The sequence below is a fragment of the Chelmon rostratus genome, chromosome 17 (genome assembly GCF_017976325.1).
Source record: "Chelmon rostratus isolate fCheRos1 chromosome 17, fCheRos1.pri, whole genome shotgun sequence".
Classification (NCBI taxonomy): Eukaryota; Metazoa; Chordata; class Actinopteri; order Chaetodontiformes; family Chaetodontidae; genus Chelmon; species Chelmon rostratus.
Window position 1 is genome coordinate 13,283,348 of NC_055674.1, and position 18,293 is coordinate 13,301,640.

The following is an 18,293-nucleotide window of genomic DNA, read 5'->3' on the forward strand; positions in this document are numbered from 1 at the left end:
CTTGAAAATAAAAGAATGCGAGGAAATTTGCTGCTCTCAGCAGTCTCGCTCTCAGACGTATCAGAATGAGCAAAATGAAACAACCCACAGCAAGGTGAGTCGACTTTTCCAGCAACAACAAGACAAAGAGTTAGGAAGAGCCATGACTGCATGTTACTATCAGCAGCGATTGTTCATTTGGTGATGAATGCTTTCATCACTGATCAGTCTGTTTTCCCCTCTGCTTTTGTTGTGGTAATTACACAGCATTGATTGCCAGAGCTCCTTGTCAGCCACATGGACGAATGACTACTACACGCCAGACATAATATGCTGCATCAATGTGCAATGTCAACACTGAGTCTGCATATCTGTGGTGGAACAGCTTCCTTTGTGTTGGGACAGGAAGCAGAGACATCCCACTGTTTGTAGACTATCAAGGTACCAATCGAGCGATGGCTGTGAAGGTTTCAGTGCTCCAGCTTGGACAGGAGCTCGTTTATGGCCAGTTAAACTCCCCTGTGTAAATTAAATTGTTTAAAATCAACAGAAGCTCATACATTGTTCTCCAATTTTCCTGCTTTTGCACCACTTATGCCTTCTGGCACATCCTGCTAAACCTTCTTTCCATTCGTTCATTATAGAGTCTGAGGGAAAAAGAGAGAGAGAGACGAGAGCTGGGCCGATCCGACCCCACCGAGCACTGGGATTTCTCCCGACAGGTCGCGAAAGCCAGAGCTGAACAAAGACACACTCACACATTTAAGACTTTAGCTGATCAGCCCTGTCGCTGCTCTTTGTACAAATAGCTCTTGCATATTGGCAGGGCAAGCCTAAGTGAAAACACATGTTGTGTAAATGCAGAAAGCAGAAGTTGAGCGGCCTCCTCTCGCTGTTAGGGACCATGTGAAACCGAAGCTGATCGGATCTTTGCGTTCCAGGAGAGACAGAGTGAACGGAAACACATCCTGTTTTTCACGTCGACATGGACTAATCAAATAGTGAAATAAAATAACAAAAACAAAAATGTATCAAGTGACCGTTGAGGGTTATGCAACCAACTGTGACAAAGAGCATGTGTAAATAAACTCGGGAAAATGAGACGGGAATGACCTGCGAAAAAAAGAATTCCCTCTGGTGTATCACTTCACAATAAATGCAATATCTGTAACAGAGAGGCATTCAGAAAATCTCCCAGCCAGCCGTCTTTATTCATATACTTTTTACGATTTCTGTGGATTTTCTGTTCTGCAGAGTCACCGCGTTGTCCATCGCCAGATTCCTAACTTCTGACGGGTCCTACCATCTGACCTCTCTCGCCCCCTCTGACCTCTACCACAACATCTGTAAGGCTTTCAGCTACCCATGTTCTTCCCTCAGGACACACACACACACACACACACACATTCACAGACAGGCGGACATGCATGGAAGGCTGCAGTACAGGATGGAAACTTGCATGACAGCTCCTAATCCAATCTGAAACTGGCAACGCAGCCAGAAAACAATCTGGGGTGAAAGCACGTCTGAGCTGAGGAGAAGAGTTGACTCACTACCTGCAATCTGTTTGCGAATGCTTTTAGTATTTTTAACTCTTGGTTTGAGACCTGAGAAATCTCTAAGAATACTTCGAGTGTCTGAGAGAGCTTGTGTTTTCAGGCTGAAGCTGCTTATTGTGTTGATCATCTTGTTTGTGCTGATAACTAATTTCATATTAACTTAATTTTCTTAATGAGGCTTAGTTAGAGGATTGATTCCATGAATGCTAAATATGAGGCTATCGCCAGTGTCTTCTTTTTACAGCTTTGTTTTTGCACTGACTAAACACACAAGCTATAGTGTGTTCATTAGCTTTAAAGTGCTCGTAAGCTGATTTTGTTAACTTGTTGGACAGAGCCAGGCTAGTTGTTTCCCCTGTTTCCAGTCTTTATGCTATGCTAAGCTAACTGGCTGCAGGCGAAAGCTTCATATTCACTGTGCAGACATGAGAGTGGTGTTGATCTTGTCATCTAAGCCTCTAAACAAGAAAGCGAAAAGCATATTGTTCAAAATGTGTTTAAGTATTCCTTTAAGTCATTTTGCAAGAAAAGAAGAAAGAAGGGAATATTTGCTGATTTCCTTTTGTCTTGTTGGATGCTAAACAGAATGTCTTGAGGTTTTGGACTGTTGATTGGACAAAACAAGCTTGTTTTTGTTTTGCTTTTCAGACACTTAATAGACCAAATGTTTTATTAATTAGTCCAGAATAATAACAACAGACTTATCCAGAGTAAAATAATTGTTGGTTGCATAATTGTAGTTTAAGGTCTGCATCCATGTGCCAGCAGGCTGAGACCTAGTCGACTAAACAATGAGACACATTTTTGGCAAACAGGATGGTACCAACGTTGATGTCATTACTCTTAATCCCACATGGCCTGCCTTGGTGGAGGGACACCTTACCTTCTTTGCAGCCTTTGATGGTGACCTCCTGGTGGGCTTCTGCACCTGGCTGCTCAGCGTCACCGGCTGCTTGGACACCGAGCCGTTCTCCCGCTTCTTGCTGGGGGAGGACGGGGCCGAGGACGGTGGAGGGGAGGGGGAGGCCGGGGGAGTGGAGGAGGAAGGAGGCCCGGCCGCGAGGACGGCCATCTCCTCTGTGGCTGTGAGGTGCAGGCTGCGCAGACTTTCATGCGTCTCATGGTCCACCACCAGCAACCTGGTCTCATTGTCCATGGCTTTGATCCGCTGTACCACCTGAGGGACGGGACAGGACGGGTTCACACTTGATTGCAATTTACTGGTGAAAGAACATAAGTGTCAATGCACAATAAACCAACTCCACAATCCTCACAAAGAGAGGTGTCTGCTCCTCCTTATCTCATCTGTCACGTACTGTAGGATGGCAATTAATCATTTATATCAGTTTTCAAGCACAAATGCCAAACACCTGATGGTTCCAGTCTGTCAAATATGGAAGTTAGTTGCTTCTTCTTGGCTTAAAATGATAAGAAAACTGAATATTTTTGGTTCTGCTGTTGGACCAAACAAGACATTTGATGAAATGATGGGTGCTAGTAAACTGTGATGGCATTTCTCACAGTTTTAATTGATTAATTGAAAAAAAATTGCAATCAGTTATGAAAATAATTGTTAGTTGCAGCCCTGCAATATGATTCAGACAAGGAAGAGTCCAAAATATGTTCCGATGCCATAATTTACATAGGAATAATTTTGTAGGAACATCTCTCAACATACTGGGCACAGAAGATACTTTTTCCAGAGGGGCTTTCTAACAATTAGTCAAGCATCATTTTTGACAACAGGAGCCACTGAGCAGGAAAACGATGCTCTGTCAACCTTTGTGTTAACCCAAATTAACAGCACCAGGGCAGCAGGATTGTTCTTGTTGACTGAGGGCTTCAAGCACAAATAAGCAACAGGTTTGTTTTTTTGCCTCTGCTGCAACAAGGTTACAGAGAAACCTAATCCACACACACAGGTCGTTTGTGCTGATGTTCCTCTGTGTCTGTAAACCGGAGAAAATGATTATCTGAGCCTGCTGTCCCTCTCTGACCACCAGCCGACACACAAGACCACGTGCAAACAGAGGTGGAGACACATTGTCACTGCTGTAAGGTACAGTGACTGACTTATAGACAGTGAGGCATCCACAGGACTCAAACATTCACCAGTGACTGGCTGATTTTCACCAGGAGAGAAGAGAATGTCTGCCTGCAGTCAGTGCATACCTTCCCCCCAAACAAAGGGACAGTGCAGGTTGGTCACATGAAACGGACCGGAGAGTGCAACCGTGGCAACGACAGGTTTTTAATAAAAGTGACACTTGGTTCCATGTGGGGAAATATCAGGGCTAAAAAGTTTCCAGTGTTTCCCACTAATACTCGCACACTGTTTTCTTCATCACACCAGCAGGAGGGCGGTGTGGGCGCCTGGCTGGCCTGACGGTTACTGACACCGTCCCATGCCACTCAGGATGCGCGCACCAGCCAGTGTGACCTGTTGATACACGCTGCGGCTGTAACATAAGCTAAAAGAACAAATGTGAATGCACGTCCACTTGCCTGGTGGTGTGTCTCTTTCTCCACGTTAACACCATTCACTGCGACCACACGGTCCCCGGCGCGCAACCCCGACGCTTCTGCCGGGGAGCCGGGCTCCACTTTGCGGATATATTGTCCGCTCTTCCCCTTCTCGCCATGCAAGTGAAATCCATACCCGTTCTCCCCTTTTGCCATGAGACAAAGCCGCGGTTTCCGCTCGCTGGCCATGTCCCACTGTTGTTTGAAACCTCCTGCAGTGTTCGGTTGAAGTATGATAATTAAAATGAGAAAAAGAGAGTTTAGGAGAGCGGGCGCAGGGCTAAACCTCCACGGAGCGAAAACATATTTGCCCGATACGCACGCTTTGCCCCATACTTGAGAAAAGCACAAAAGCACAGTATAAACAGTGTAAACTCCAAATGCACTTCAATGGAGGAAATCCAACCGTAAAAAAATACATGCAAAAAAGAGGCAGCAAACAGAAACTTTTAAGAAAGCGATGCCACCAGTCCTCCAGATCGTGTGTCTTGTGTCAAGCGCACTGCTGGCGACTCCAAAACTGATCCGTCGCAGCGCGCACAGACCTCAGAGTCTCCGACAGAGCATCACTGAAGAAACTGCAGACGTGTTAAAGTCGGAAAGATCCCCGGAGCTCACCTCTCCCCGGACATTTATCCATAACAACTGGTCGGAGAATATACACGCAGTTATACTACCAGCTTGCGCAGTGATAGCGCTTTGTGCGCAATAGCACCACCTCCCTCCAGCGCGGCTACCTGTTTGTTTCTGCGAGGAAACTGAAATATGCAGGGCACAGATAGCGGATTCATAATAATACAATACTGCCCCTGGGTGGCAGAAAACTGTGAGCAAGCTAGTCAGTACAAGTCAGTACAAACCTACTCCACACTGTATGAGTTTTTGCCAGGATGGCCTATGAAAGCAATAATGATGATTGTTCACTGAGAGTCTCAACGAACAAGATTTAACAATAACATTAATTTAAACCTATTTTAACCTTTTAACCCTTGTACGGTCTTCGCGTTTGGGACCCTCTGGTATCCCTCGGGTCAAATTTAACTTCATAACCCATCAACATACATTACCTTTATCTCAATTTCAGATAGATAGATAGGTACTTTATTAATCGCCAAAGAGAAATTTACAAACAACAGAGACAACATATATGTTTAGTTATTGCAATGACCCCTACGAGAACACAATGAAAAATGGAAGTTTGATTTGTTTTTTGGAATTTCACTATCCACTGTTACTGTCAAATAATGTATACCTCTGAAGAAAAGAAAAGAGACAATATTTTCATCAACATTTTTTTTATGAAAACTGTCATGAACTTGAATTTCACTTTTCACTTTTATCTCATAAAATGCAAATGAACAAGTGAGGCATTATCCTTGCAACAAAGGGTGTTGGTGAGTAAAACAATACCATACCTCTTTACAAAACACATGCATCACAAAACTTAGCAGTATGCGTGCCACAAGTGGCCATTGCAGTGTTCTTCTTTGACAGCTGTAGCAGGCCAGCAGCTTGTCGAGGTTGTCTACTCCTTCCTATTTTTGTGGATTGTTCCAACCATTGTCAGCTTTCTTTTGAGAAGCTCCTGTCTCAGGTTGTGCGATGTGAAAAAGTTGTCACAGGTAATGTTGTGACCACTTAGGCCTTGTGACATATCTAGCACCACTCGTGTTCCCTGGTTTCTTTCAGCAGCTCCGCCTTCTGGCTTCCCTGTATAAATCTGCATGTGCATAAGATGCAACAGCATCACAGGCATCCCAGATTTTGATGCCATACCTTGCTGTTTTTGAGGGCATATATTGCCTGAAAGGGCAGCGGCCTCTAAATCCCACAAGTCGTTCATCCACTGTTACATTGGGCCCAGGGTTGTAAAGGCGGGGAAGCCGGTCCACCAACAAGTCCCACACAGTGCGGATTGCTGCCAACTTGTTCCCACGCTGTCTTACAGATCTTGATTCCTGGTTGTCAAACCTGATGACTCTTGAAAATACATGGAAGCTCTTCAGAGACATTGTGGCTCTAAAAATCGCTCTTCCTGTCTCAGCGTCCCACAGACTTTCAGTTGACTCTCCTCTTGACCTGTAGACACCAGCAAGGATGAGGATGCCAAAGTAGGCATGCAGATGCATCATATCCACCTTTTTCCACTGCTCACCAAAAACACATCTCCCCTCAAGATTGGTCAAATCCAGAACAATTTTCTGAATTGAGTGAGGAATCAGCAGCTCAAAGGATGACTTTATATCCTTAACATGCGTCACTGCAAATCGTGTGGGCCCTGGTACCATCCGTATAATGTTAGTAGCTGAGCGAGGGGGTTCTCCCACTGGGGATGAAGACCATTCAATCTTTCCATTTTTTGACAAAGATGTCTGTGGGCCTATTCCAGTGGCTGGCTTTTGGGCTGCTACAGCAGCTCCCTGTAGTGCTTCGTCTGGAGCTCTTTGTGGTGCATGTTCCTGGTCATCTTCAAATTCACTCTCAGAATCAGAATTTATGTCTAAATTGTCTTCATATTCTGAGACATTTTCCTCTTCCACATTGCTGTATGCCTGGCTCTCTTCAAGTATGAGCTCCAAAGCCCTATGACTTCTGAAGCTTTGGTCATATTGAGAGTGGAAGATTGTACTGTGAAGTAAAGGTATTTATACCTTTTGTCCCCTCCACCTGATGAACAGTGTCTTTGATGACATTCTGTCAATCGAATGTTACAAAATAATGCTCTAAACAAGTGGACACCTGACACAGTGTCAGAAGAGCAGGAAAATGAGATCAGACAGCCTCTCTGTGCTGAGTGTGTGCACATCTATATATGCGGGTCAAAATGACCCGAATATCATATAAAGGATGAAAATGTGTGGGGTATAGTAGCAAGTGTTCTCAATTATTATTTTTTATTTGCACATGTTTATCACAGAAAATAAGCTAAGGCCATGGAGTTTCAGGTATAAAAAATGTATACTTGTAACATTTTTATTCTTGTAAAAATTTGAAACAGGTCAGTTTGACCCGAATACCACACGAGACATCTGCCTGTGGATTTCCGGACAGGATTTATAAGCCCTGGACTAAATAAAAATTCATTGGAAATTAATTGAATTTTTACTTATGGTTGCTTAGTCCTGGTTCCGAGACCAGCCATAATTATATCTGTCTTGATATGTACATCTTCAACAGACCAGAAAACCGTTGAAATCCAGATATACTACTACGACTACTACTACTACTACTACTATTACTACTACTACTACTTCTACTACTAATGATAACAATAACAATAACAACAACAATAATAATAACCTTTATCTGTGTAGCACATTTCATGCAAGAATTGTGGCTCCACTTGTTTCACCATAAAAAGCTATAGAAGGAACATAAAAACAGGAATAAAAAATGTATTTAAAATAAGATGGAAAAAAAAAACCCTTGACAATAATAGTAAAACAAATCAAAAATAAGGATGAAAATAGAAAATGAAACAACTGAGTTCTTGTTTGCAATAAACTCAATAATTACGTATATTTTGATAATCACCGATGATATCAAAACTATTAGCCATTAAATTAATGCAGTGTTGCAGTTCTCCAATGTTACCACTGGAGGGCAGTGAATACTCATGATTATATGTACACTCGGGTCGTCCGTCCACTCGCTAACGTCAAAGAAGTTTTATTTTGGAAAGGGTTGACTTCCGCTCAAACCGTTCAAAATAAAACGATCTAATATTACGTACGCAAGTTTTGAGGGTGTGCACATATTGATGATGAATGATAATAATCCGTAACAACATTCATTTAACTCCAGTTGCTATTCTCAGTGACGAATTTATGAGTTATAGTCTGTGCGATGATTGAAGAATGTGGTCAATGTTTGCATCTGACTGCTTTAGTTTGTCACTTTTATTTATTTTGAATGTATTGAGAGGAACTGTTTGTTTGATATTATTTCCACCTTGATGCTGGGATGATGTGGGAATGTTTAACCTACGTTTAAACTATGGGTGATCATTAAACACCGATTAATCACGTTTATCGTCACTATAGTAACATATTGTAAACATATTGTATTTTATTTTTTGTAACCCTAAGTGAAATGCGAAGCCTCACGCTGACAGAAAGAGAGATACTGTGTGTCCGCCTTCAAACAGGATGGTGTCTGGGACTGAGTGGTACAGGAATGTGTTTGATGTCCACTCCCATGAAGAAATCAGTCACTGAGTAAGGTAAACACCATCAGATTTCAGAGAGCAGAGGGAAGCATCAAAAGAGAAAGAATAATATCTCAGAAACCCAGAGACAAATAGTGATGGGAGTGAACTCAGATTAAAGCGCCACATAAGGAGGATTTAGAGTCAGTATAAATGAGTATGATTTCTGCTTCTGATTTTGTTGCCTGAATAGCTCGACTTATCTTGTACTGTCTGAATATGCTATAAACCTACCACATCAGACTGCTGGTTGTCATTAATGTGCTTTTAAATTACGTGACCCAGACAAGGGTCTAATCAAACAGGTTGGCCTGCATGATATGCTGAAGAGTGAACATGCAGGTTCGTAATATGTAAACCTCCCTCCTTCATCCTTGATACACATCAATAGTTAGATCCAGTCCGAGCTCACAGCTTTACTGCAATGAAAAACAAACATCTTCCAGTTTATCACCAGTGTGCTATCTTCCTGTCCACAGCGATGGCTCCATTGGTTCAGAGCATCATTTCCTCTATCAGCTCCTTTGGGGAGCACATCAGCGTCTGTCTCCTCTGGACTACTGGCTCTCTCACTATTTTTTCCCCCTCCTGTTTGCGCACTTGCTGAAAGACAGTCTAATCTTGATGAGTGTTCCATTTAATGCATCAGTTTCCAGTCAATCGGGCCAGGAAGGATCACCAGTTTCACAGGGGGACTTTAATGAATTCAATTTCAGCGGGGGCAACACAACGACGGTAACAGTGTTATACTGCTGTTATTGTTCCTGCTGGGAGGTTTACTTTATTTCTAAATGGGTGTGAGCATGTCCTGAGGAACAAACAGATCTGTCTTGATTTGTGTTGCCGAAAGTGTGACAAAGTTGGTATTTCTTAGTCCCTAAATGAACCACCAGCAGTGGCCCTGCAAAGATGAATCGATTAGACAATTATTTTTTGTTAATTTTTGCCATTTAAAAAAACAAAAACAAAAAACAATATTCTCTGGTTCCAGCCTCTCAAAAGTGAGCATTTGCTGGTTTTCTTAGACTTGTTTGATAGTAAATGAAATGTTCTTGAGCTGTGGACTTTTGGGCGGACAGAACATGACATGTGAAGGTGTCACTTCGGGCTCTGGTAAACTGGAAACTGGTCACTTTTCACTGTTTTCTGGCACTTTATAGACTAATCGATTATTGGAGAAAATAAGTGGCAGATAAGCCGATGGTGAAGATAACCGATATATTAAATTTGCATGGGGATGCAGTGGAAAACTATATTGCAGCACAGAAGAGACTCAGAACCTGAAAAACTGAAAAGAAAAACAAACAAACAAAAAAAAAAACCCTCCATCAGAAAGGTTCAGAAGAAGTTACAGAGAGAGACAATAACACAGATGTTGTTGTTTTTCTCCACAGATGTGTTTGTCCACCCTCTTCCCTCTATGTTGCACATTCTTTTCTTGAATCTCATGTAAACATTTTTCCCACCCAACAAGCAAAGTTTTGGATCTACCACAACTGTGACAGATGTTTTCTACTGCTGCGAGTATTTCTTCTGTCATTTTCATAGTTGACAACCACTCATTAAAACCACGTAAAAGTACAAGGCTTCCATGAATAATATGACACTAATCCACACACACACACGTCTGCAAATTGATGCAAAGATGAAATGTCAGTTACAGCAATCATCACATTAATCGTGTTTGTCGAGCCCTGATTTTGTTCAGCTCCCAATTTCCTGCTGCACTCTATATCAGCCTGTATCTGTTTCTGCATCTGCAGAGAGACAGACAGGAAGAGGAAGAGCAGAGAGCTACAGAATCATCATCCTCTCCTGCACATTCTACATACACATTCAGCTGCAGTCTTGTCCCTTCCCTTCTCCTGTTTCATCACTGCTTCTTCTCTAATTGGTCTGCGGTGGGGTTGGGGGAGATGACGGGGAAGCTTGGTGGGGAGCTGGGGTTCGTTGATTGACAGCTCCTACATGTGAAAGGGGAAATTAGTGAAGCGGATGCCTGCAAATGTAAAGAAACAGATGAGGAGCTGTGGTGATACCGTGACTGTTTTCTCTGATAGGTAATGGATGGGTTTGTCAGTCGTCTGTCAGCATCTTACTCTGACACACACACATTGTAAGGCTTGTTTAACAGCACCGGCTCGGTATTTGGCTCAGTTGCCTCGTGTTTATATTAAAGAAGACAGTGGCTGCCATCAGGAGAGAATCCCTGGGGGAAAGTACAAGTTTAGTCTTCGTCACAGCTTCACCCAAATGGCTCCATGAGTCAACAAACACACAGGACACACACAGCGCCCTCAACAGACATATGACACAACAAGTGTCTGTTTGATTTAGATGTTCCCCAATATAGACTTAAGTCACAGTTTATTTTTTTAGCCAGAAAAATGTGGGTGTTTGCATGGATATAAACAGCTTACGAAACATTACCTGTGACTAAGACTCAGGCAGTAGTGGGTCCCAGTTCATCCAACTATCCCTGACATCTGCAGAGGCTGTGATCACTCCATGCATCACATCCTGACAGCTCTCACACCATCTGTGTTTAGACTGAACGACGCTGTTTTTGTCAGTTTGTCAAATTGCCTGGTGTATTATCGACAGAAAAAATGGCTTCTAAGCTTTTGATCTGTCTGTTTCATTTGGTAAAAGTGTGGAAGAAGCACAAAAACGCACTCTGTCACATGCTTTTGGCCAGGTTTAATTGCTACCGACACACTGATGCACTCCCTACTGTGCCTCTCCTCCCACTGCGGTGTATAGAGTTTTCCAGAGAGTCACCAAAATATCAAATGGGCGTAGCCGAGAAAGGAGCCTGTGTGGGGAAAAGGCCACTTTGTCTCCTCAGAGCTCCATTATGCGTCATGCTATGGCCTGGTCTGATGCAAACAAATACAGATAATAAAATTTTTTAGTGCTAAGACATCGGCATCGCCATTGTCACTGGGTTACTCTGGTATGACATACTGAGAGGCAGTATGCGTTTATCTTGGGATGTTTTTTGGAGCAACTACCTGCTATACATTATTGAAATAGACAGAGGCAGAGGGAGGAGAACACACTGTGGGGTGGAGAAGGGCACAGCTCTCAGCTTTAATTAGCCACACAGGGCTTCCCACTCCTCTGTCTCTGCCTTGTGATCCCCTCAATGCTCCTCGCTCCCCTACGTGCAGACATTTGCAGCTAAAACACGCTGCAAACTGCACGAGAAAGTGTTCTTGACTTTCATTTGAACTTTGAAAACTAGCTTCAGGGTGGGCTGTGATTGGCTTGTTGTATTGCTGAAATGCAACACAGACTGAAAACAAGAGCACATCATGCTAGTCTTGAACTGCAATGCTGCTCAAATGGACTGAACTTCACAAAGCACTACGTGATATTTCAAAAGTAGTGATTGTTGACTTTTTTGTGGTTTGAAATGTGTTTGTGTCTGCAGGTAACGGTCAGTCTTCATTCAGGTGCAGCAACTAAATCATATAACATTAACGTCTACAATGTTCACCAGCATTTGTGCATTAGTAAGCTAACATTTGATAATTAGCACTAACCTCAAAGTACAGTTAAGCCCGACAGTAACGCAGGAGTGTGGTCATAAACCAAAAATATTGGACAAATTTATCATATTTCCTCCTGAGGAGGACATGAATGTTTGCATCAAATTTCCTGGCAATCCTCTGACAGTTGCTATTTTAATTCCTGTTTTTATGTTCCTTGCTGACATTCCACCACAAATTAAAGATATTAACCTCATGGTGGCACCAGAGGAAAAGTCAGCAGATCACCAAAGTCATAGGATTCATTCTTTGCCGACCCTGAACAAGGCTTAAAAGGTGTTTTGCTGCAGAATTGGTCACATTACACAATCATTTAAGTCAATGCCATATCCACAATACTGGTTAGTGCAGTTTTTAGCAGCCAGTAATTTAGGCACTACTTCTCTACCCTCCCCATATTCTCTTCAGTTTGCAATTGCTGTAGTACTGCACACACACACACACGCATGCACACACACACACACAGACACACACACACACACACACACACACACATTCCTCTGCAATCACATCTCACCTACACCTGCTCCCAGTGCCAATCAGCCACACCAACTACAGCCAATCTGTAATCACCAGCCACAGCCTGGTATCACGTCTCAGCCACGCAGTGCTCAGTGTGCTCGTTCATGCTCGAGTTTGTTTGCCTTATCTGTCTTCTGTGTTCTGCTTGTGTCTCAGGATCATTTCCTCGTGTATCCACCTGCCAAGCCTGCCCAGCACCAGTCCACCACCTGAAAACCTGGTGACTCACCTCACCTGCCTGCCCGCTCCTTCCTGGATCAACAAAGATTGTCTCCCAGTGATCAATATACTTTTTTTTTGTGACAATGACTTCTTTTATTATTCAAACTATCAGTATCTGTGGCCTGCATTGGGAGTCTGGCCATTTACTCAGCCCTTAACAAACCTACTTTAGCCTATTTAGCCTAACAGGCTTGGACAGAGTAGAAAATCTGGTATACCTCTGACAAAAACTAATGAACCCACATATTTGATATAGAGACGAATGCTGACCAGCATTATGTCAGGTCACAATATAACTACAAGTTTTACTTAAACCTAGCCAAACCTGAACCATAGTGATCAGAAAATTGCTTATTTTTCAAACAATGATTTGAACGTCATGTGTCAGAATTTGTATATCAGTTGTTAAGATTGTTTTCCCTGAACTTCAGTCTTGTTTCCCAGTGCGGCGTCCAGTATTTATAGAAACACACATTTTCTTCTTCTGCAAAATGTGCCTCAGATGTGTACAGCACACTCATACAAATGGAGAAATTCAGCTTTTATTTCACTTGGTGCTGTTTGGACGTCAACCACTTACTGTGTCTCTTTCACCTCCACCAAAATAACTGCTCAAATTCCTTTCTTCACTGTCACAACACACACTGACATATAGTTTATTTAGAGAGGCACAATACTCACCCTCCTCCTCCTCCTCCGCTCACTGCGTCAACAGACACATCTTGTGTGTCCATAAAGCCAGGTGATGTCAGTTTCCTGTTGGTTGCACTAAAACATTAATGATACGTGTCCCACACTCCCTCTTAAAATTAATCAGACTGATTTGGAAGTGTTACTGAGCCCGGAGCACGAGCGTGGCACTGCATGAACATGAACGCCTTATAATAGCCTCCCAAAATAATTAAATTAGCTTTCATGAATGTCTATATCTAAAATGAAGCAACTTAATGAGGGACTGACTAGAGAATAATTTTCACTGCTAGGTTTGTTTGTTTACTGCATGCATCTGAAGATAAGTCAGAGTGCAAGCTGTGCTAGTTTCACAGTGAAGACAGATTAAAAGGGCATAATAAAAGTGCCTTACTTCATACAAAAGCAAAACACCTTAGCTGCATCATCTACCAGAACTTCCAGTTTTCATGAGAATAAACCTCATCAGCACTGCATCATAAATCACTTTTTACTGTTTTGTTTAACAGTTTCTTTTTAATCTTACAGTGTTTAATCAAAATGATGACAGGAAATGATAGAATAAGTGTGTGTGTTTGTGTGTGTATGCTTTTGTGTGCACTAGTCGGACTTTCAACAAGGCAAAAAGAAAAAAAAGAGGCAAAATAGCTGCTAGAGAAGACTGTGATGGAAACCAGATGTGGTTTGAGCAGAAATTAAGTCACAAGATTCAATTTGCTTCGTGATGGCTAGGCTTTCAGCCTGTAATGCCACCATCCCAGTTTTCCCTCTCCACTTCAAAAAGCCAATCATGGATGTATTATGAGTTCAAATGAACTGCAGTGCATACAATATGAAGAAATCTTAGAAGTGAGTTTTACACAAGAAAGGGATGACACTTGCATAATCTTCGGTGCTGACCCTGCTGCAGTGGCAATGCAGTATCAGTGCTTTTGCAGGCTGCACTGAAAAACAAGCAACATTTTAGTGTACCCGGAGGCTTCTGGTGTTCTTGGTAAGGATCGGGGCTTATTTGATGATATGAAAAGGGTTTTTTATAAGATCTGTTTTAATCCTCATTAAATACCTTCAAGATTAGTAAACTGTAGTGCATGTTCTTCAGCCGTTAGTCCATTTAAAATGATCATGCTGAAAACTGCATTGTCTTAGCAGACAGTTTGGGAGCTCTGTACAGGTCTGTCTCATTCACCACCTGGGAAGCAGCCCTGGAAGGTCCCTTAGAAAAGCTCAGGGAAGAGGCTTTAACTGAGGTGGGGCAGTCAATCAGATGCACATTAGCCAAACAACCAATTAGCCTTTATCTTTAAAGTCTTTTTTTCATGTAAAATTGAAAATTGTTAGAACACATCCCTAATAAAGCATAAATCTGACCTTTGCCTAAGTATTCGGGTGTGGGGTCTTTGCCTCATTTATGGCATTGGCACATTTGGCCAGTTCAGTTTTGCAAGACAAAAAACTTAAATGATGAAGACCAAGTGGTTGGTTTGACCTCCATTAAAGAGCAACGCTCAGCAGCTTCCCTGAGCTTTTTCTATGGGATCACCAGGGACAGGGGCAATTGTTTATGTGTCTCTAAATGGATGAAGTTGCAACCTGTGTACGGACTTAAATGCTAATTTGCTAACTGTTGTTTTTTAAACCTGAGCGGCAGATATCTCACCCATTGTAATTAATTAGTAAGAGTTTGGCCAAGTCCTCCTCTGCTCGGACTGTCCTGTGAGTCCTCATATGGCTGTATGCAGTCAGAGGCTCTATAAACCACTGTTGAAACAAGTCAGTGGTTGGGGAAGAGCACTGGGGATTTACTTTTGCCGACAGCTCCGGATAAACCAGGACCACCACAACTCCCACAAGCTGGACAACTAGTGTGGCTTTGAATAGATCCCTACATTTTCTCTCATCATCATTGTTACATTGTTTAAATCACATATTGGTAAAAAAAACAAAACAAAACAAAACTTGGGTGCATGTTCTCTTTGCTTTAGAGAGTTTTACTAATTTAATTGCCTTCTACAACACAATTAGACACACTAGCAAGGTTACCAAGAACTAGCCAAGTGGCGGCTTCCACTGTCTCTGCTGGTCACCTTGCTCTGGAGGTTGTAGTGGTCCACTGAGAGTCTCCCTCAGAGCCACACTGCTAATGTGGTCAGAAAACAAGTGGTGTTACTCACTCTTTTGGGATCATATGAGATATGCCCACTGTGTTGTTTCTAAAGTGCAGAGCTTCAGACCTTGTAAAACCAAAGTCAAAAACTGCCCTGAGCATTAGCAGGCATTCAGTATACATTTAATGGGATTTATTGCAGAGGGATTATTTATTATATTTCAAACTAATGGAAAAGACAAATCAATGCCATTACTGCCCAGATATAAAAACACCTTTGAGGTTTGTTGGTTAATTAGATCAATTTCTTACTAATACACAATGGGAGTCAATGAGGAAAATGTAGAGCAAGTATGAGTGTGCGTGTACTACGCAATTTCATTCAGTAACAAAACATTAAAGTGTATTTTCCTTTCCTTAGAAAAATGTTAGCCTTTCTTAGCCAATGTTTTCTCAGAATGATTTTCTCTTTTATCTGTTTGATAATCACACTGGCTATGTTGCTTGACATTGAGGTCGATGGAACAAAAGCAGCACGACTGTAAACACCAAGGTAACCAGAAGCTGCAGAAGGCAGCGTGTGTCTATCTGCCCCCACAGCCAGCCACAAAGACAGGCTGTCAGTCAACAGACATGCAATAAGGGCCAACCAGGAAGGACAGAATATAGAGTAATGAGAAAAGACATAAAGAAGATTGGAAAGGAGAGAAAAGAGCACTAAAAGAGGAAAATGTTCAGGGGGAGAAGATGATGGATGCTACTGAAGTGATACAGATGTGAGGATTAGTTTCATTTCATAGGTTGTATTAGTGTCTGGCACTGAATGAAAGATAACAATAGTGGAGTCTGTTGACTTACCAACTTGTACCAATAATACCCCAGTGAAAAAAAAAAAACAGCTGCTTACAGGGCTGACAGCATACACCTTTCTGCCAGCTGTTCCTGCATATGACACCCTAGAAGAAGCAGGTATTACAGAGAGTATGTGTACCCATCTGGATCCTGAGTGATATATCAACTGTTTTTCCTCTTTGTCCAATTGATGGATGATTTTCACACCTTGTGTGCTGTGTGTTTACTGAAGTCTGAATGCCCAGCCTGTTTAAGGTTTGGCTGAACATTCTTATGTGTGTTGTATTCAGCTCATTTGTTTTATTTAATTCAGTTATTCTCAGATTAAAGAATTATTATTTTTTCATTCTATCTTATTACCTTTCCTTCATACACTGAAAAAGTTATTGGTTGTTTTCATCCTCCCTCCTCTCTGTACTAAGAGTAAACCCTTCCTAGTGCGCACTCACAGCCAGTACAGACATTGAATGCAAAGATTATATTTATTACACTCGTTCAATGTTCACATGGCATTGAATCAAGATGGGCCTGAAAAAATCTAAATTGGAACAATTTGCATTGACATGACATGGCTGCATTTATTTAAGTCACAGTGAAAGCGTGCCCAGATCAATAACCTGGGAAACATACCAACAAAACCCCACCACCATGAACGACAAACAGGAAGTCAGTTTGCAGGGAAACTTTGAACTGCCTCCCTTCATTTTGCCGGCAGCTTTTCAGATTTTTATGTAAATGTGTTATTTTTGTGGCAAGCCATTGTTCTGAAGTCCTGTCACATAATACATCCAAATCTGTTCCAATGACAGGCCCTGAGGAAAACAAAATACTTCTTTTTGTTCCCTCTGTGCTGGCAATAAAACTACTTTAACTTCAAATAAAAAAATAAGCTGGGATATGTGGAGAGACATTAACACTCAAGTGTAAAGCTGCTACTCTTCTCTTTTGACTGGAAATAATGATGAAGTGCTTCAGTCTGACACATAAACCTGCTGTAATATTGATAAATCACAGCGACAAAACATCAAGTGTCTGTTAATGGGATATGTGTACACATAACAGCTTTGTTTCATGCAGGCATGTCAGCAGCCCTAAATTGTACTGTGTAGGGTTAAGGTGGGTGAACATGCAAAGCAGACTTGATCGTTTATTAATATTCATGATGGCTTCATTAATAGAACAAATACATTTTTGTTGTGTGGGCACGTCATAGAACTAAACAATTCACATTTAAAATGACCTATTACTTAAAAATTCACAGTGCTTCTAACACAAATAAATCCAACGCCTCGTAAGGTAGGTCCTTCTTACTGGGCATCTTTTCAAAGAAGCACAAACTCACCATTAACATTGTTAACAACTCAGGTTACAACCATGGGGACTATGCAACGGTGTTGTCCAGCAACTTCCAAATAATGTCAGCATCAAATGTCAAAGCTCAGAGTCCAGCAGCTAATTGGTGAGTCATGATATGATAAGGTTATGCTGCAGAGATTCAGAAAAAAGATATGCTCACCATGTCCACTCCAGCATGTGAGAAGAGTTAAATCCACTAGAGGACAACACCTGGCTATGCTATTTCAAGGCATTTTTCACAGCTTTGTAACATTGAAGTCAAAATGTCACAAAAAATACGAAGAAGCTAAAAGAAAAAAAATTGTCGTCGCCATCAAAAATATTTCAACCAGCTTTATAGTCAGCAACAGAACGGTGCTCACTAGTACAAAATACTGTAAATTTTCAAATTAAGAAAAGAACAATGGTTGAGTTTCTAATAACGGCTGAGGTCATAGATGATGTGAATATTAGCCCGGTGCCTAATAAAAGCCTGGTGAAAAAGTCACTCAACAGGGTGAAATTACCTGCACTATAATGGCTCACAAGGTAAATTCAGCAAAATGTGCTTTTCCACAGCACTAATTCCATCGCTCTATTGCTCCTGAGTTTGTCTTTTTAAAGGAACAGTATCAGTGGTATCGAACAGAAGATCGATGCCACTCTCATGTCTGAAAATTTGAGAAGTTGAAGCTTCTAACTTCAGAAACGTGATGTATGTGATTGGATAAATTTATGTCATC

The 18,293-nt window shown here is 41.8% G+C and overlaps 1 protein-coding gene across 1 annotated transcript in view; it reads right to left on the reverse strand.

Annotated features, from left to right (window-relative positions):
* The window catches only part of LOC121621314 (Na(+)/H(+) exchange regulatory cofactor NHE-RF2), a 31,281-nt gene extending 26,510 nt beyond the window's left edge, over nt 1-4,771 (reverse strand). The window contains exons 1-2 of the mRNA XM_041957734.1: nt 4,044-4,771; nt 2,422-2,715 (exon numbers count right to left, since the gene is read on the reverse strand). Of these exons, the coding sequence (XP_041813668.1) occupies nt 2,422-2,715; nt 4,044-4,250 (501 nt within the window). The 5' untranslated portion in view covers nt 4,251-4,771. The remainder of the gene's footprint in view (nt 1-2,421; nt 2,716-4,043) is intronic.
* Nucleotides 4,772-18,293: the final 13,522 nt, after the last annotated feature.